The sequence below is a fragment of the Vulpes lagopus genome, chromosome 12, assembly GCF_018345385.1.
Source record: "Vulpes lagopus strain Blue_001 chromosome 12, ASM1834538v1, whole genome shotgun sequence".
In the NCBI taxonomy this organism is placed as follows: Eukaryota; Metazoa; Chordata; class Mammalia; order Carnivora; family Canidae; genus Vulpes; species Vulpes lagopus.
Genome location: NC_054835.1, coordinates 24,489,619 through 24,510,352, shown reverse-complemented (window position 1 = coordinate 24,510,352; position 20,734 = coordinate 24,489,619). Strand labels below are relative to the sequence as shown.

The 20,734-nt window shown below is 38.8% G+C and overlaps 1 protein-coding gene across 7 annotated transcripts in view; it reads right to left on the bottom strand.

The window, feature by feature from the left end:
- Positions 1-20,734, bottom strand: part of ACACA (acetyl-CoA carboxylase alpha) — a 294,471-nt gene that overhangs the window by 50,139 nt on the left and 223,598 nt on the right. For all 7 annotated transcript variants that reach the window (XM_041723740.1, XM_041723744.1, XM_041723742.1 and 4 more), the window contains 2 exons: positions 18,971-19,091; positions 18,270-18,380 (listed from right to left, as the gene is read on the bottom strand). In XM_041723740.1, coding sequence (XP_041579674.1) covers positions 18,270-18,380; positions 18,971-19,091 — 232 coding nt within the window. The remainder of the gene's footprint in view (positions 1-18,269; positions 18,381-18,970; positions 19,092-20,734) is intronic.

The following is a 20,734-nucleotide window of genomic DNA, read 5'->3' as shown; positions in this document are numbered from 1 at the left end:
TCAGCCCAGGGCGTGAGCGTGATCTGGAGTGATCCCGGAGTCCCGGGATTGAGTCCCGCATTGGGCTCCCTGCGTGGAGTCTGCTTCTCCCTCTCCCTCTCTCTCTCTCTCTGTGTGTCTCTCATGAATAGATAAATAAAATCTTAAAAATATATATGGCACAAAAAATATAAAATGTAGGTAGCGCAGTAAAAATGTAATGCTTTTAGAACCTGCTTGAACTTAAGCAAACATCAACTTAAAATAGGCTCTTTATACACAGGATGTCATATATGAACCTCATAGTAACCACAAACCGAATACCTATAATAGACTTTTTTTTTTTTTTTTTAAGATTTTTTATTTATTTATTCATGAGAGACAAAGCGAGAGGCAGAGATATAGGCAGAGGGAGAAGCAGGCTCCATGCAGGGAGCCCGACGTGGGACTCAATCCTGGGACTTGATCATCACGTCCTGGGTTGAAGGCAGGCGCTAAACCGCTGAGCCACCTGGGCTGCCCCCGAACGCCTATAATAGATACACAGAAAAAAAAGAGGAAAGGATACAGATATAACACTAAAGAAAGTTACCAAATAACAAAGGAAGAGAGTAAGAGAAGAAAGTAACGAAGAAGAAATACAAAAATACCCAGAAAACAATCCACAAAATGGCAATAAGTACATATCTATCAATAATTACTTTAAACATAAATGGACTAAATGCTCCAATCAAAAGACATAGGCTGGATGAATGGATAAAGACAAGACTACCTATATGCTGCTTAAAAGAGACTCTCTTCAGATCTAAAGATATACAGACTGAAAGTGAAGAGATGGAAAAAAGATATTACATGCAAATGGAAATAAATCTGGGGTAGCAAGAAAAACTTTAAAACAAAGACTGTAACACGACACAAGGCATTACATAATGATAAAGAGATCAATCCAACAAGAGAATATAACGGTATCAAATATCTACACACTCAACATTGGGGCACCTAAATACGTAAAATAAATAGTAACCAATATAAAGGGAGACAATGACAGTAATATAATAATACAATAATAGCAGGGGACTTCAATACTCCACTTATATCATGGGCAGATAACCCAGACAAAAAATCAACAAAGAAAACAGTGGCTTTGGGCAGCCCCCGTGGCGCAGCGGTTTACACCACCTTCAGCCCGGGGTGTGATCCTGGAGACCCCGGATTGAGTCCCACGTCAGGCTCCCTGCATGGAGCCTGCTTCTCCCTCTGCCTGTGTCTCTGCCTCTCTCTCTCTCTCTCTCTCTCTCTCTCTCTCTCTCCCTCCCTCTGTGTCTCTATGAATAAATAAATAAAATCTTAAAAAAAAAAAAAAAAAGAAACAGTGGCTTTGAATGACATATTACACCAGATGGACCTAATAGATGTGTGTGTATATGTGTATGTATAAATAAAACATTCCATCCAAAAACAGAATACACATTCATTTCAAATGCACATGGAACATCTTCCATGACAGATCATATGTTAGGCCACAAAACAAGTCTCAATAAATTTAAGAAGACTGAAACCACATCAGGTATCTTTTCTGACTACAATGGTACAAACTAGAAATCAATTACAAGAAAAACTGGAAAAAACACAAACATGTGGAAGATGAACATGCTCATTACTAAACAACCAATGGATCACTAAAGAAATCAAAGAGGAAATAAAAAAATACTCTGAGACAACTGAAAATAGAAATGAAAACCTAACATTCAAAAATCTACAAGTAGGGCAGCCTTGGTGGCTCAGCAGTTTAGCGCCGCCTTCAGCCCAGAGCATGATCCTGGAGACCCAGGATCGAGTCCCACGTCGGGCTCCCTGTATGGAGCCTGCTTCTCCCTCTGCCTGTGTCTCTGCCTCTCTCTCTGTGTGTGTATCTCATGAATAAATAAATAAAATCTTTAAAAAAATCTACAAGACATACAGCAAAAGTAGTTCTAAGGTGGGATGTTCATAGCAATACAGGCCTACTTCAGTAAACAACAACAAAAAAATCTCACATAAACAGCCTAATCTTAAACCTAACAGAACTAGAAAGAAGGTAAACAAAGTCCAAGGTTAGTGGAAAGAAGGAAATAGTAAAGATTAGAGTGGAAATAAAATGAAACAGACTAAAAAGACAATAGAAATGATCAATGAAACTAAAAGCTGATTCTTAGAAAAGATAAATAAAATTCATAAACCTTTAGCCAGACTCATCAAGAAAAGGGAGAGGGCCCAAATAAAATCAGAAATGAAAGCGAAGTTACGACCAATACCACAGAAATATAAAGGATCATAATAGACTACCATGAACAATTATATGCTAACAAATGGGACAACCTAGACAAAAATGCATAAATTCCTTCAAAACTGAATCAGGAAGAAATATAAAATCTGAACAGACCAAATACTATTAATGAAATTGAATCAGTAAACAAAAAACTCACAACAAACAAAAGTCCAAGACCAGATGGTTTTACAGGTGAATTCTACTAAACATTTCAAAAAAGTTAATACCTATCCTCGAACTATTCCAAAAAAATTGAAAGGAATGCTTCTGAACTCATTCTATGAGGCCAGCATTACCCTGACAACAAAACCACAAAAACAAAACAAACAAAACAAGCCAATATCCCTGATGAACATAAAATGCAAAAATCCTCAAGAAAAAGATTAGCAAACTGAATTCAACAATAAATTAAAAGGGTAATACACCATGATCATGTGGGATTTATTCCAGTGATGCAGGGATGGTTTAATATCTGCAAATGAATCAATGGGATACTCTACATTAACAAAGAGAAGTATAAAAATCATATGATCATCCCAATAAATGCAGAAAAGCATTTAATAAAAGTCAATGTCTATTTATTTAAAAAACTCAACAAAATGGGTATAGAGAGAACATACTTCAACATAATAAAAGGCATAGACAAAACCACAGCTAACATCATACTCAACAGTGAAAAGCTGAAAGCTTTTCTTCTAAGATCAGGAAGAAAATAAAGTTGCTCACTGTCACCACGTTTACTCAACATAGTATTGGAAGTCCTAGCCACAGCAATCGAAAGAAAAGAAAAGAAAAGAAAAGAAAAGAAAAGAAAAGAAAAGAAAAGAAAAGAAAAGAAAAGAAAAGAAAAGAAAGAAAAGGAAAGAAAAGAAAAGAAAAGAAAGAAAAGGAAAGAAAAGAAAAGAAAAGAAAGAAAAGAGAAAAAAGAAAAAAGAAAAGAAAAGAAAGAAAAGGGATCCAAACTAGGAAAGAATACCTACTTACTGTCATAATTTGCAGATGACATGATACTATATATAGAAAACTCCAAAGACTCCACCAAAAAACTATTAGAACAGGTGCCCTGGGTGACTCAGTTGGTTAAGTGATCCCAAAGTCCCAGGATCAAGCCCCACGTTGTGCTCCCTGCTCATTGAGCAGTCTGATTCTCCCTGTACGTCTGCCCTCCTCCAACTCCTTCTCGCGCTCTTGCTTTCTCTCTCTCAAATAAATAAATAAATAAAGTCTTCAAAAAAAAAAAACCTATTAGAATAAATGAACTCAGTAAAGTTCCAGGATACAAAATTAATATACATAAATCTGTTTTATTTCTATATACTAATAATGAACTAGCAGATAGAGGAATTAAGAAGACACTCCCATTTACAATTGCAACAACAAAAAGAATAAAATGCCTAGAATTAAATTTAACCAAGGAGGTGAAAGACCTGTACTCTGAAAACTGTAAAACACTGACAAAAGAAACTGGATACACAAATAAATAGGCAGATATCCCATACTCATGGATTGCAAGAATTAATATTGTTAAAATGTCCACATTACCTAAAGAAATCTAGAGTCAATGCAATACCCATCAAAGTACTCTATAAAAATGGGATTTTTTCACAGAACTAGAACACATAATCCTAAAATTTGTATGAAGCCACAAACACCCAAATAGTCAAAGCAATCTTGAGAAAGAAGATCAAAGGTAGAGGTATTATGCTCCCTGATTTCAAACTGTATTACAAAGCTGTATGTAATCAAAAGGTTATGGTATTGACACAGAATTAGACACATAAATCAATGGAATAGAATACAGCACTCAGAAATAATCCATGTATAATATGACCAATTAATTTTCAACAAAGGAGGCAAAAATGTACAATAAGGAAATGATAGTTTTAAAAAATAGTTTTGGAAAAAAATGGAAAACTACATGCAAAAAAATAAAGCTAGACTATTTTCTTATACCACATACAAAAGTATACTCAAAGTGGCTTATAGACTTAAATGTAAGACTAGAAAGCATAGAACCCCTAGAAGAAAATACGGGCAGTAAGTTTTTTGACATCAGTCTTAACAATATTTTTTTGAGTTGGTCTTCTCAGGCAAGGGCAATAAAAGCAAAAATAAACCAATTGGACTTCATCAAACTAAAAAGGTTTTGCAAAGTGAAGCAAACCATCAACGTGAAAAGGCAACCCAACGAATGGGAGACATTTGCAAATGATATATCCAATAAGGGGTTAATATCCAAAATATATAAAGAATGCACACAACTCAGTATCAAAGAAAATTAACCAAATTAAAAAAAAGACACAGGGGCAGCCTCAGTGGCACAGTGGTTTAGTGCTGCCTGCAGCCCAGGGCCTGGTCCTGGAGACCCAGGATCGAGTCCCACATCGGGCTCCCTGCGTGGAGCCTGCTTCTCCCTCTACCTGTGTCTCTGCCTCTGTGTCTCTCATTAATAAATAAATAAAATCTTTAAAAAAATAAATAAAATAAATAAATAAATAAATAAATAAATAAATAAATAAATAAAAGACACAGGACCTGAATAGACAGTTCTCCAAAGATGACATACAGATGGCCAAGAGGCAAATGAAAAGATTCTTAACATTCTTAGCATCACTAATCATCAGGGAAATGTAAACTAAATCCAAAATAAGATATAACCTCACATCTGTCAGAATGGTTAGCATAAAAAAAAAAAAAAAAACGAAAAAACACACCAAGAAATAACAAGTGTTGGACAAGAATGAGGAGAAAAGGGAACCTTCATGCACTGATAATGGGAAGGCAAAATGGGAGCAGCCACTGTGGAAAACAGTATGGAGGTTCCTCAAAAAATTAAAAATAGAATTAACATATGACCAAGCAATTCCATTTCTGGATATTTAACAAACAAAATGAAAATACTAATTCAAAAAGATACATGCACTTTTATGTTCATTGCAGCATTATTTACAATAGCCACAGAATGGAAGCAACCTACGTTTCCACCAATAGATGAATAGATAGAGGCACCTGGTGGCTCAGTCAGTTAAGCATCTGCCTTCGGCTGAGGTCATGATCCAGGGGTCCTGGGATAGAGCCCTGCATTGGGCTCCCCGCTCAGTAGGGAGCCTGCTTCTCCCTCTCCCTCTGTCCCTCTTTGCCGCTTATGCTCACTCTCTGATAAATCAATTAAAAAATCTTAAAAAAAAAAAAAAAGATGGATAATGAAGATGTGTGAGGGGTGTGTTTGTGTGTATGCATATAATATTCCTTAGCCATAAAAAAAATCTTGCCATTTGTGATGACAAGGACATGATGGAAGGACCTAGACGGTATGCTAACTAAAATAAATCAGAGAAAGACAAATACTGTATGGTTTTATTTATATGTAGAATCTAAAAAAAACAAATGAACAAACAAAACAGACTCAGAAAACAGAATGATGGCTGCGAGAGGGAGTGTGTGTGGGGAGGGGTTGGACAAAATAGGGGAAGGAGATTAAAAGGTACAAACTTCTAGTTACAAAATAAGTCATGGGAACGGAAGGTACAATAGAGGGAATATAGTTAACAATACCCTAACAACTTTGTATGATACTGATGGTAGCTAGTTGTATGGTGATGATCACTTCATAATGTACCCAACTGTTGAAGTACTTACATTGTATACCTGAAGCCACCATAATATTGTATGCCAACTACACATGAATTAAAAAAATAACATCCCACATTTCCTTTGTAATCAATTCCCTTCTCCCCTGTGTTCTGCCTCAACAATTTTGCCTTTCTTAGGACATTGTATAAATGGAGTCATATACTACATAGTGCTTGGGAGTCGTTTCTTTGTTAGTGCATCTGAGATTCATTTATGCCAATGTAGGTGTCATATATTCCTTTTCACTGCAGTGTAGTATTCCATTTTATGGAAGTATCACAATTTGTTCTTCTGTTTGCTTCTTGGTAGACTTTTGGGTAATTGGGTAGTTTCCAGTTTGGGGAAATTATGAATAAAACTGATATAGACATTTGTGGACACGTTTTTGTGTGGATGTATATTTCATTTCTCCCAAGAATAGGATTACTAGGTTGTATGGTAAATGTTTAATTTTATTTTTTTAAAAAAGGTTTTTTTAAAATTGAAGTACAATTAACAATGTTATACTAGCTTCAAATATAAATATAGAGGTTCAGCAATTTTATATATAACTTAGTGCTCATCTAGATAAGTGTACTTTTAAATCTTCTTCACTTAATTTCACCCGACACCCCCCTCTATCTTCCTTTGGCAAACCACTATTTTCTTCTCAGTATTAAGAGTCTGGTTTTTGTTTTTCCTTTGCTCATTTGCTTTTTTAAAAATTCCACATGAGTGAAATCATGTGATATTTTTCTTTCTCTGACTGGCTTATTCACTTAGCATTATACCTTCTAGGTCCATCCACGTTGTAGCAAATGGCAAGATCTCATTCTTGTTTATGGCTGGAGTAAACTTTTTCAAAATGGCTGTACCATTTCACATTCCCACCAGTATATACAAGAGTTCCAGATGTTCTGCATTCTCACCAATACTTAGTATTGTCAGATAAAAATTTTCCTTATTAAATTTTTATTTTAGTGGTGCCTAATTGTGGTTTTAAATTTGCATTAAGCATCCTTTCATGTGCTTGATTTTCATCCTCATATCTTTTCTGCTGAAATGTCTATTCAAATTTCTTAAGAAAATTAAACCCATTTTTTAATTTTTAAAAAAGATTTATTTATTTGAAAGAGAGAAAGAGTGACTGTAGTGGAGGGAGGGGCAGAGGGAGAGAGAGATTCTCAAGCAGACTCCCCACTGAGTGTGGAACCCATTTGGGGCTCAACCCAGGACCCTGAGATCATGACCTGAGTCCAAATCAAGAATAGGATGCTTGACTGCCTGAGCCACCCAGGTTCCCCAAATTAAACCCATTTTTTAAATGACTGTGTTGTTTTCCTATAATTGAGTTGTGAGAATTCTTCAGGTGTTTTCAAAAGATGGAAAATTTTTTGGTGGTTTTCTGATGAGGATCTGAGGCATGAGGTTGGTGAAAAGGCAGAGGGTTGTGTGACTGCCTCAGCCCACCAGTGGTTAGGCAAAGAGTTTAGTGCTTGCTGGGGGCCTGGCTTCTTGTGGAGTAGCACCAACTGTTCATCTCGGCAGCCTTTTTGGTTGTGTTTTCTTTCTTTTTTTTTTTTTTTTTAAGATTTATTTATTTATTTATTTATTTATTTATTTATTTATTTATTTATTTATTGGAGAGAGAGAGAGAGAGAGAGAGAGAGAGAGAGAGAGAGAGGCAGGCAGAGACACAGGAGGAGGGAGAAGCAGGCTCCATGCTGGGAGCCCGACGTGGGATCCTGAGACTCCAGGATTGTGCCCTGGGCTAAAGGCAGGAGCTAAACCGCTGAGCCACCCAGGGATCCCCTTGGTTGTGTTTTCTTATTTACATCTGGTGGGCAGCGAGTTTATTTTTATCTTTAGAACACATGACAAGACTGTTACTGTCTTTGAAGTCTAAATTTGAAGCTCCATGAAAGCAGAAATCAGCTTTGTATACCCACAGCATAAGAATGGAACTTTACACATAACTGGCATGCAACAAATGCATGTGAACTGCCATAATTCTTAGTGCTCTGTAAAAACTCAGCTTTGATTTATATATTTAGCAAGTTGAAATACTATAAGCAAAATAAATCTTCCATATTAGTGTTATAATGTGTAGCAGCTTTCTCAAACAAAATGAGTGATTCAATTTTCCCATCCTTTTTAGTTTTCCCCAGTGCAGACACTGGGTTTTTCTTTCAAAATTCTTTACCTGAGCCTGAATTAAGCTAGTAACTCTATCTAATATGAAGTCGTATTATATTAGGGTTGCTCTACTGAGCTGCATAAACCTGCTTTATCTGTTGAGAAAAGGCATATTTTATCAATGGGTCAGATAGAAAATGAAGATACTCAAAACTTGATTATATGTTCCAATGGTCTTCACTTCTCATATTTGCATCTTATGCTGTTAGTGAAATTTGGGTGGGTTCTTTTCCTTAATTACACTGATGTCTCAATTTCTCTTATGTGCACGTTACTTTGAAAGACTTCACTTCCAGACACTGACACATTATTAAAATTAAGAACCAGAATCAGCCAGAAAAACTTGAAGCTTGGGCATGGTAATCTGTAGTTCAATCTAAACAGCCCTTAAAGCTTCTCCTTTCATAATTCAACACTCCTGACTGTGTACATTAGCTGATTAGATGTGTGAAGATGGCCACTCTAAGAGGGGACATAGCTAGATTTAGATCCAGCATAGGGGACATCCCCTAGAATGATGAACAGCCAAGGAGCCAGTTTCTAAATAGCCTCGTTTCCTGCGTCTTTATCATATTCACAGAGCAGTCTGTGCACAGCCAGAGCCCAGGTCTGTCTTTCTGCTAGGAAAGACTGGAGTCCTTGCATTCCTAATCTACCAACGTGTGCAGTTCTTGCACTTTTAATTTATGAGTGTTTGGGGGGGAACTCTCTGACTTGGGAACATATTGGCTCGGTCTAATGCTTGGAGATTATTAAACTTGGAGCTATGCTCCACTATCAAGTCTACAGATCTTTTATTTAGAAGATATGGTGCTCTAAATGCACAAAGAGCTCCCTGTCACCTTCACATTAAAGCCCCTAGTGCCTGGTAAATGGAATTATATAGCTGTCATCTCCTTTCCCCAAAGTTTTAAGAGTACAATGGGCTCATTTTTTCACACTCCATCCCAGCTTCAGAACTAAGAGACCTACTTTGTATTGATTTAAGGTCTCAGAAATAAATAAACCTGCTTCACCGCTGTGATTCACAACAAATTCATGATACACTATTGCATGATATATTTCAAGCTCTTGCTCTGGCTCTCTTTTTCCTCTGGTGAGTGATGGGGGAGGTGGGAGGTAGTAGGGAGCTGCAAAGCTGACAGCCTGATGGTTATTGGAGATGGCTGCTGACTGCAAATCCAAGAACCGACACTGTTGGAAAAGTATGGCTTTTTTTTTTTTTTTTTTAACTGGGGGGCAGGGGTGAGAAGCTAATTTACTTGGGTTTCAGGCTGGGGCTGGGGAGAAGAAAGGTTAAGGGGAGAAGGGTAAGTGGAATAGCAAAGCTTCCAGTGAACACTAATTTGCAAAGACAGAGCTATGAACATTTAGAGAGGGGGGGGGGGGAAGGAAGGAAGGAAGGAAGGAAGGAAGGAAGGAAGGAAGGAAGGAAGGAAGGAAGGAAGGAAGGAATGATGGATGGATAGGTGGATGAAGAAAATCCAGCATAAGAAGGTGTAACATGTGACTGGAAAATGAAGAAGCTGAACTGTTCTGCCTAAGGCATCATGCTCAGAGCCCTAAGAGGGCACTTGGTTTGAGACCAGGGACAATATTTTGTTAGAGGCAAAAGTACAGAGACCCTGCATGCCATGTGAGACAGAGGCATTTCTTCACTCCAGTGCTCAGGAAGCAGCACAATCCTAGAGGCTGAAATGGACATTCTGGAAATAGGACAGAGAGAACAAAGGTACACATATTCCAAGTGAGCCAGAGACTGCTCACTGAGATGAGAGGGAAATAAATTCTAGCACTTTAGATTAGTTGTGTGCCCTTACGAGTTTTAGAGTACCTCAGTCTATATCACCTTTACTGATTCCTGAAGTAAGTACTACCTAACTTTGGCAATGAGTTTTAACTGGTATCTAAATACACAGCACCCAAGAAAACATCCTCCAACCGTGTATAGGGTCAACAAGGTTGGGGTGGGGGAAGCAGGAGATAATCAGGCCCTTAAAGCCTTGCATGATACTATGCAGCAGACCTCCCAACCTTCTACAGAATACTTCCAAGTGGTGTTAAGTTTTAGCTATTTCTCTTGTAATTTCTACTTTTCATAGTTTCGGCTGGCAAGGATGGCATTTAGGAATCCAGTTTCCTTCCTATCTTTGGATAGCATTTTCATCTTTACTACTTTTGTTCTTAAGACAAGGCCAGACTCTGAAAGCAAAGTACATGGGAAAGATTTTGGTTCCATTCAATTCCACATAGGTTATACCATAACACTGGGAGTTGCTTTGTTAATTATGAACACTTTAAAAGAGGAATTGGTCTGTCTGTGCAAAGGAACAGACTGTAGCTAAATGTAAGAAAAAACTTCATGTAAATGAAAGGGATTGGCTCATAAAGTACTGAGTTCCCCATTAGTTGGATTTTTCAGTCATAATTGAATAAATATTTGGCAGTAGTGTTATAGGGGAAATTCAAACAATAGTTGGGTGGTTGGACTTTTGAGATCTTCTGCTCCCAATAATTATAATTCTATGGCCGCTTGCTGTCATCAATAGTAACACCATTACCACTACCACATGGCATTTACTTTTCTGTAATATGGATAAGAAATGAGATGAACAAATTTTTCAATAATTATGCTTTACAACTCCCATTCCTAATCTTGCTGTGTAATAATTTTACATATCACTAATATGTAATTTCTCTAGTAGATAACACCCTAATATGTAGCAACTACTTTGGATCCTACCCACCCTTGTTGCCAATCTATCCTCTCCCTGCTCCAGCCTAACATGGTTCCCTAGCTACAAATTAATATACATGTATACAGCATAACAGAGTACTAGAAATTAAAGAAAATTTAAGATTAAGAGATCTTCTGGTCTTCACCTTAAGGTGGGAAATGTATTTCATAAAGAGGAAACTGAGACCCAAATAGATGAAGGCCCAAAGTTACTTATCTAGTAAATGGCAGGGAGGGGAATAATCAAAAGTTTTTGTTTGTTTTTTAAATCTCAAGGTTTTGTAACTTCAAGAAGTTTGAATAAATTTTAAGAGGCTGTTGAACATGGTTAATTCCTGAGTCTATATATAATGCCCCAGGCAGGGCCTCAAAGCTTTCACTTCATCTAGAAGTTCAGTATTGATACTTATTTGAAGTTCTCCCAAGTCACTAGTCTCCCAGCCACCATACCCACAACAGGGCTCTCATAGTCAAAGGCAATGTCTCTCATGGAGCTCTGAAGGGAAATTCGACCCTGCAAGATCTCCAAAGCAGAGAGCTGGGGATCAGGCTGAGGGCAGATCACAATGACTCACTAACTGGGAGTCAAACATACTCGGTACAGTTTTCTACCAAACCTAAGAAACATTAAACGAAATTCAAAACCACCCCAAAACGGGGTCAGGTTTGCCCACATTTTGTGTGTGTGTGTGTTGTAGGGACATGGGGTAATAGGGCTTAAAAACCAAGGAGATGTGCCCATTGCAATCCTTTCTGAGAAAACTCATTCATAATGCTAAAGTGAGGCTTACTCAGAAAGGAAGCTCAAACGCCCTCTTTAAAAGGAGAGTGATCCCATCTGGAGCTTTGGAGTACAGGGACTGTCTATTGTGAAAATAGGTAGTTAGGGACTTTTAAAAATGCAAATTGCTGGTCTGATCCTTAGAGTGATTATGGGCTATTGTATCAACAAGTCCTTGGGGACTCCTGTAGACAGATGACTGACACGTATACTACCCTATCAGGACTGAACATGGCGCCTCTGACGTTAATGGCTTTCCAAAGTGCAGTGATTGTTTTTAGATAACATCTATTGGAAAAGTCAATACACGAATGTACTGCCGTGGCAAGGACTGACATCTAACATTTTCTTAAAGGAATTTTTGCCTTCGAAGGATCAGAAAATATAGAGAATGTTGTATGCGTATTTCCCTTCCAGGGCCTGGATTATGAGTTGCAATGAGAACAGGACCCTATGTTCATCTTGGGGAACACTACAACAATGTCAGTGATTTACCTATATTAACTCATTTAATCCTAACAAGACCTGGTAAATAGGTACTATTATTATCCTCATTTAACAGTTAATACAGCTGTGACCCAGAAAAGTTAAGAAAATTGCCCAAGATCACACAACTAGTAGATGGTAGAGCCAGGAATTAAACCCAGGTAGTTCAGCTCTAGCATCTATGCTTTTCACCATTCCAGCTCTTTAAGTTTTGTGAAAGTTACAATGCTGACTCACAGTGAGAACCAGATAACCCCTCCCTTTTATAAAAAAAATTTCATTTATCATTGTTTTATGTAATCTCTACACCCAATGTTGGGCTTGAACTCATGACCCCAAGACCAACAGTCAAATGCTCTACTGACTGAGCCAGCCAGGCAACCCTCTCTCCTTCCTTTCTTGAGCCTCCATGACTCTCATGTTGTGTCACAGAGTCATGGGTGAATATAGAGAATGAATAGTAGAGGTCCCTGGTCCTATAAGCTGGTGGGAGGAACTCTGATACTGTATATAACAAAGTGAGCAACAACTTCACATTTCATATTGTACAGATTCAGAAAAAGATGTTTGGAAACTGAGATTCAGGGAAGGACTTGTATCAAGTCTCAAAAGCAAGATTAGAATTAGGGCCCTACAGGCCTCACATATATAGCCTTGGCCACACCATCATATAATCTCTTTTTCCCTGGCAGATTCGGTAGAAACAGGGGCCTGATCTCGGTAAAGGAGATGAGATTATGGGATTTTTTTTTTCCCCTTAAAGCAGAAGCTTTATTTTTTTTCTTTTTAAAAAATGTTTGTTTGTTTGTTTGTTTGTTTATTTATTTGACACACACACACACACAGAGAGAGGCAGAGACATGGGCAGAGAAAGAAGCAGACTCCACTCAGGGAGCCAGATGTGGGACTCGATCCTGGGACTCCAGAATCACACCCTGGGCCAAAGGCAGGCACTCTCAACCGCTGAACCACCCAGGCATCCCAAAGCAGAAGCTTTAAAATGTCACATATCACCAGGTCTAGGGTACAGACTGAGAACTAGCAGCTCTAGTTTACATCAGTGTTCCCTTAGGTCCTTTGAGCCTACCCACCACCTTCCATCATGTGAAGGATACTATGTAGAAACAGAGGAATGGTGGTGTAGTCAAAGTAAATCTGAAAATTCCTGGACATATTCAGGGGCACTCTGACTTAATTGAGATCTGTACAAACTGTCCCAGCCCCCTAAAAGGGCCCATTTTACCAGTTCCCCAAGCACACAGGTTGCTGTCTTTGCCAGGCTAGCATGACACCCATCAAGCAGGGTAGTTTGTCACATCCATCAAGTCTGCCTTACTACTCTACTCAGTGAGGTATTCTGAGCCATCTGCCATCAGGAGCCTATGGTTTGTAAAGCTAAGAACCTATGTTCTTCTACCTTGGATGACATGAAATAGCAGACCCTTGGAAGCTTCTCTTATTTATGTCATCATAGGTGACATTTGCACAAAAAGGAAAATGACCACTTCTCTTCTCAGGCCTTATGGACACTAAGACCATCTTGAAAGAAACTTGGGGACATGGAAATTCACATTCTCATGCTGATTTAATCTCTGTCAATGGAACCAAGTCACTTTACCTCAGCTTTAATCTTCCCATCTGTAAACTAGCCCTGATGCCACTAGCTCACCCCAGAGGGTAGCAAGGAGCTGCTTGATTTTAAGTTTCAAATAAAGTCCTCCAGACTGCTTCTAATCACCATCCCACTGCCTTTAGCTCAAATGGCAAACCTGCTTCTGCAGCATTTAGGAAAACCAGATACTGTATTTCTCTTCAACTGGTAATATTCTGAATGTTTTACAAATAACTACAGGCAACAGAGAACAAGATAGACAAGGAAAGAAATTATACAAATACTGAGATAACAAGGGCAAAGGGATAAAAATACAAATGCAGGAAGCACTTTCTGATTTTGGAACAAAAGACACAGTAAGCAAAGGACGGTGTCCATGAATAAAATGGTAAAAGTACAGTAGAACCACTGAAAGTAAAAAACAGGAAACCACCAGAATATTTATATTTTATTTGCAGGCTACTACTGTTGGCTACAAAAAGAAATCCTTTAAAAAGTAAAGAATGTTCAGAAGCAAAAGGTAGGAAGGTCTAAACTAATTAAAAACAGGTCAGCTAATGACAGGCAACATCACGTGTGCACTAAGACAGAGTAGGGCCATAAAAGCCTACCGCATACATGCAATGTATTAAGTTGGGAATGTGTGTCTCTCCAGCTTCATATCTATTAAAGGAACAAACAATTTACATGTTGCTGTATTATAGGGGTGTGATATGTGGTGTGTCAACCCTTTCTCCTCAAATTGAACCATGTTAAGTCAAATCAGTGATGGGGTTTGGGGGGAGGGGGAAGAGAGGGGAGGAGAAAAGCAGGGAGAAAGAAAGTTTCAAAAAAATCTCTGCCTCAGCAAAAGTTTTCATTAAAATTTTAGACAAATGATCCCTGTGTCCTTCTCCCTTGCTGCCTGGGGCTCCATGCTATTTCTATGCAAATAACAACCTCGTGGTTTATATCTTATTATTTCCACCGGAGCTGCAGCGACATGACCTGAGACGTGTAAGAGGTGGGGGGGTGGGGGGAGAGTTGGAGAGGAAAGAGAAAGAGAGAGGGAGAAAGGGAGAGAGAGATGGAGTGGATGTTCACTCAAGTGTGAAAAAATATTGTCAGGAGTGAGCGTCAAGAACAAAAAAAAATTGCAGGGATAACGTGTTTATTTCAGTACCCCCACCCCCAACCCCCTCCTCCCCACCCTGCGAACCGGCACCTTTTAAAATTCATTGGGCATCAGGCGATCATGCACAATCCATCTGCTTTCACTTTATCATTTGCATTTCATGCCTCCTGGCTTTTGATGTGCTGATACTTTGATGCAGTCAGGAGACGCGCATTATCATTATTTCAATTTTCAAAAGGGTCAACGGGATCGGCACTTGCACACACAGATTTCTTTTTTCCTACAACCTCTGCACATCCCCTCCCTTCCTATTCTTCACCCCAATGTTTAACATAAAGGATGAAGACTCAAAAAGGTGGGGGTCAAATGTTTACAGTCTAAAAGCTTACATATACCACATACATTTCCACTTTGTACAGGTACACGCATACTCGAGCAAAATGGTCAAGGCTTAAGGAGGCTCTACAGTGTTTTCAGACACACAAAGACTTCCTCACACATGGATACTCAGGGAGGCACAGAGAAAGAAAGAGAGGGATCTATCTAGAAGCAAGATACAGACACAAAGAGACCAGGACTCACACAGGAAGAGACACACACTCAAAGTGACTTGCACACACCCATAAGAGACAGAGATTTCTACAGAAAGGCAAACAGATGTTGAAAGACACCAATATACACAAAGACAGAACATGCAAAAGGAATGAGTCGGAGGAAGTGATATAAACATGCAGCTTCCGTATATATAATGTCTTTTTTCATACTGGATAGGCAAAGGGGCAGACAGGACATTCTGAATGAATTTGCATGAAATCAGGTGTCTTCCAAGAACATGTCTGTATACTTAAGAGGCACTGACATGAAGACAGTGAAGCAGGCTGAGCCAGATTAGGTAACCTCTATAACTTGATCACTCCCTTCAGCTACAAATGATCACGTCCGTCTGGAAATGAGCATTGTTCGGTAAGTTACAGCTGCAGCTTCCCTAGCCTTTTCCGCTCCAACTACACTTTTCCTTCAACGAACAGCCCTGTAGGCTAGGAAGAGGGGGAACATAATAAATCTGATCAGAACAATTCAACCAGATTTTCAGAAAAAAATCCCTAATGCTTTCTTTATGGCACAAATTAAATTCAACTAGCAAGTTTTTAGGCAAATGACAAAAACCAACCAAACAAAACCCCCTAGCAGCAGCAGTAGCAGCATTTTTGCTTTTTGTATTTTTCTTTGTGTATAACATATTATTAGGGGCAAAATAAGAAAATGTGACGAAATACATTTCAGAAATTAGCTCTTTGTCCAGGTATGGGTACATATGGGAATACAGGCGTCTTCTTTAAATTCCATCCTTAGGGCAGCCCCGGTGGCGCAGCGGTTTAGCGCCGCCTGCAGCCCGGGGCGTGATCCTGGAGACCCGGGATCGAGTCCCACATTGGGCTCCCTGCATGGAGCCTGCTTCTCCCTCTGCCTGTGTCTCTGCCTCTCTCTCTAGCTGTGTCTCTATGAATAAATAAATAAAATCTTTAAAAAAAAAAAAAATTCCATCCTTATAGATCATCTATCTACAATTCTTTTCAACATTTGTGAATATCTCGTCTTAAGAAGGTATCCAAAAGAGCAACTTAAAAAAAAAAAAAAGACTCAGCAATTTCTCCTACTGCAGTAGTCTCCTGCAATAGTGGCAGTTCACAATGTTGATTTCTAGGTTACTTTCCAAAAGGGGAGTGGGGTACCCAAGTTTGCCATTGTTAACATTGCTCTGCCTTTTCTTGGAGGGAAAAGCAAACCCAGAGAAGGAGACAGACCTCATATGAATGTAGAGAGCAAACTGATCATATCAAAGGATTCTCCTCATTTCTGTTATCTCCAAAAGCTAACTGGACCAATGGATGTATCAACTTTTAAAACATAAGATAATAGGATACTTAATTCCTATCCTTCCACTGGAAAGTCAAGGCTTGTTAAAGTTTGTGCAAGTCTAGCAAACCCAGTATCCAATACAATTCAGCATGCATATAACTCAAATCACCAAGTCATGTACGGGAGAAGAAAAGGAAACTAAAGCTGTAATGAGGACCAACACTTTGTGCCAGATGCTAGGTATTTTCCATTATGTTTTCTCATTTGATCTCCACCATATCATTTAACCATGTGAATTATTATATTCCCCTTTGACAGACAAAGAAAGTGGAGGACCTGAGCGGTTACATGAGTTGCACAAGGTCTGCCAGCCGGTCCCAAATTATTACATATTCTTGGCTTTGGGGAGAAAATAATTTTCTTATGTCTGCAGAGAAGTCAGAACAACATTGTCTTGTATATCCAGGTATTCTTAGATAGTTTTCACTCTTACAAGCAGTGACCTCAGCAATCATTTTTTTTCCCCTTTGGAAAAGCCCCTATGAGCTTGGATTGAAAAGGCACAAGAATTTCTTTCTTTTCTTCTTTTTTTTCTTTTCTTTTCTTTCTTTTCTTTTTTTTCTTTTCTTCTTTTTCTTTTCTTCTTTTTCTTTTCTTCTTTTTCTTTTCTTCTTTCCTTCTTTCTTTCTTTCTTTCTTTCTTTCTTTCTTTCTTTCTTTCTTTCTCGTTCCTTTCTTCCTTCTTCCTTCCTCTCTCCCTCCCTCTTTCTTTCTTTAAAGATTTATTTACTTGAGAGAAAGGGGGGTAAGCATGGCGGGGAGGGGGAGAGGGAGACAGAATCCTCAAGCAGACAGAATCCTCAAGCAGACTCCCCGCTGAGTGCAAAGCTCTATGCAGGGCCTGATCCTATGACCCTGAGATCATGACCTGAGCGGAAATCAAGAGTCAAACATCCAATAGACTGAGCCACTCAGATGTCTCACACAAGAATTTCTTTTGAAGGGATGACAAATTTGTCATACTCTTGCCCAGCAATCTATCCATCCACCTCTCTACTCAATATTTACCAATTACTTCCTCTATGTACAAGGGACCACCGTTAAGTGTCCTTTTTAAGGGGTGCATTCACAAATTTCTCAGAACATTAAAGCTTCATTTTGTCAACACGTTCAAGAATATGTTTCAGAGATAGCTCTGCATCTGGAAATAGATCTCTTCACTTACTCATGGATGCAAGAAAGGGAGGGAGGGCAGAAAAAAGCATTCAATTAATTCTTTTTCTAGCAAGATGCAGAATGTAAACTCTTTGGAGCAAGAGTTCTATATGGTTTGTTTGTGAACTTATCTGCAAGGCCTGGAGTAGTGCCTGGCACATAGTAGATACTAAAAATATTTGTTGACTATGATAAATGAATGAATAGAATAGGTAAGTAAGGCAGTGGGTAGGAAAGATGGAGGGAGAGGGAAATTGACAGACTGAGGGAAGCATGGCCTGAATGGCTTCTTCTCAATCAGGATCTTGAATTGAGAATTCAGTCATCTTCAAACAGCTTCATTCACTTCTCCCAGACCCTAGAAACTTACTTTGTTGAGGGCTCCAGCTCCAGTCAAAATTAAATGAGAATTTTCAACCTGGATGGTTCTCTGTCCCAGCCGGACAAGGTAAGCTCCAATCCCAATGGCCCGGCATGTAACCTTCAAAGACAATGAGAGAGAGACAGAGACAGAGAGAAAAGAGTAAATTCTACATGCCACATAGTTATGTCCCACCCAAGCTGTCAGAACTAAGGCATAGATATACAGAATCCACATTAACAGAAAAAAGTACTACTTTTTATGAAGTTTGCTTGATTAATAACATTAAGCCCCACAATTCCCTGGTCAAAGAAAGGCAGGTACAGAATTCGCTGAATGATTAAAGTATTAAACACTTAAAGGTTCATAGGGCCTTTACATCTCTTAAACTTTTGCTTGTTTCACAGTTGCTCGGCATCTATCTACACTAGAGATAAGAATAAGGAAAGTAGTAAAAAAAAAAATAAATTTAAGCTGTTACAACTCTGTTAGAATGTTTAGAGAAATAAAGTTAAACTAAAGGCAAAAAGGTGCTAGATGTATCTGGGAAATTCAATTATTTACATTATCATGCACAGTTAAAGTCAAATTGTACATGTATAATCTTTAAGTAATGTTCTTATTTGTGACTGAATAGCAGAGATGCGACAGACACAACTCCTAGTCACAAAGTCAGTTCTTCAAAAATGTCATATTCTTTTAATATTTACCAGGCTGATGGTGATGATCTCATCATAGGCCAACGAGGATTCTCCAGCGATCATTCCAGAACCTCGAAGGTTCTCTGCTCCAAGTCCCTCTTCCTTCCCAATAATATCAGTTATCTTGTACCTATTGGATACAGCCATGCCCAATTATAAAGGTTAAACACAAGGATAACAGTCCATTAAAATAATAATCACCATTAAAAGGCTGCTAAAAGCCTCCTGAAAGCTTATTTAAAGCCAGGGCTCTATACTATTCTTATACTTTTCATTCATATATCTTTCCTCCTTAGCTTGGTGCCTATATTTTCTGGAAGCAATACAGTATAGCAGAAAGAGCAAAATCTAAAATTAAGTAGACAAGTTTAAATCCCTGCTCTGACACATGCAGCCATGCAACTCTGGAGATAATAGTAACTTTTATAAAATGGAGATAATGTCTACCTCTAAGGGTTGACATGAGAATTAAATTAAAGTAACAAAGAGAGGGCTTGACACATAGCTGGTGTTCCGATTTCAGATGCCCTCTCTTACTTTCCAGAGCAAGTTTCTTAAAGGCAGGGTCATTGTAGATCTCTCTATAATCAGTAATAGCCATTAAATCAACAATTTTAGATAAAGGAAAAGAAAAATTCAGAGGCAGAGTGAGAATGCTCAGCCCAATTTCTCAAGTCAAAAAATCCTTTCTAAAAAAAAAAAAAAAATCCTTTCTCTTTCCAAGACAGGGATGAAGGACATTATCAAAACAGTGTACTCCCATTCCTGCTCTTTTGTAAATATCAAGTGCATACATGAAGGGGTCCTGGCTCTAGTCTTCTGGAAAGGTAGGTGGAATGTGTGTGGAAGTGAAATGCTGGCCAAGTTGTCCAGAAAGCATCCTGTGGATCCAGCGGGAGCCACTCATCTGTCTTTCTGGCAAGGGATTAAGAGTGATAGCTGATAATGGGAAGTGGGAGATGGGGAATGCAACCAGTAAAAGAAAGGAAAAATACAAAGTTGGAAGTAGAGATGGGCATATATTATTTACTGTTCTATGTGTACCCAAAAAGCTTGGCGCTGGGCATAGTTTTATAAATTAAAATAATAAATAAATATCCCATAGTGGCTCTTTTTTTTTTTTTTAATTTTTTTTTTATTATTTATTTATTTATGATAGTCATACAGAGAGAGAGAGAGAGAGAGGCAGAGACACAGGCAGAGGGAGAAGCAGGCTCCATGCACCGGAAGCCCGATGTGGGATTCGATCCCGGGTCTCCAGGATCGCGCCCTGGGCCAAAGGCAGGCGCCAAACCGCTGCGCCACCCAGGGATCCCCCCATAGTGGCTCTTAAACTACCTTTTTGCCCTCCTATTTCTCTGTTCCCTTCTTTCCTTACTTCTAACCTTCCACCAATTCCTTCCTTTTGCCCTTGGCCTTGGTCTCTGGCTTTGCATCTTTGCTTCCCAGATTCCCTGGCCTTTCTATTTTTAGCGTCTCCCAGGAATTCTCCAATTCTTCCTTTTGCTCTGTATCTAGGCTCTAAATTCTAGAGTTATGTTGCAGGTAAAGCTAACCTCCATTAAAGGGTTAATGAGCCACAATAGTAGGAGGGGGGTGTTAATGTATCCCTTCCAGAAGGCTCACAAGCCATATAGTCACAAACACTCATGAGTCCAGTCAGCCCTCCCTGCAAAGCAGATCTTTTCCCTCCTAAGGATTACATATTACTTCACAGGTATTCATTACTTGGTAAGTGGCATCTTCTCTCTTTGTGTTACATGAAAAAGAATA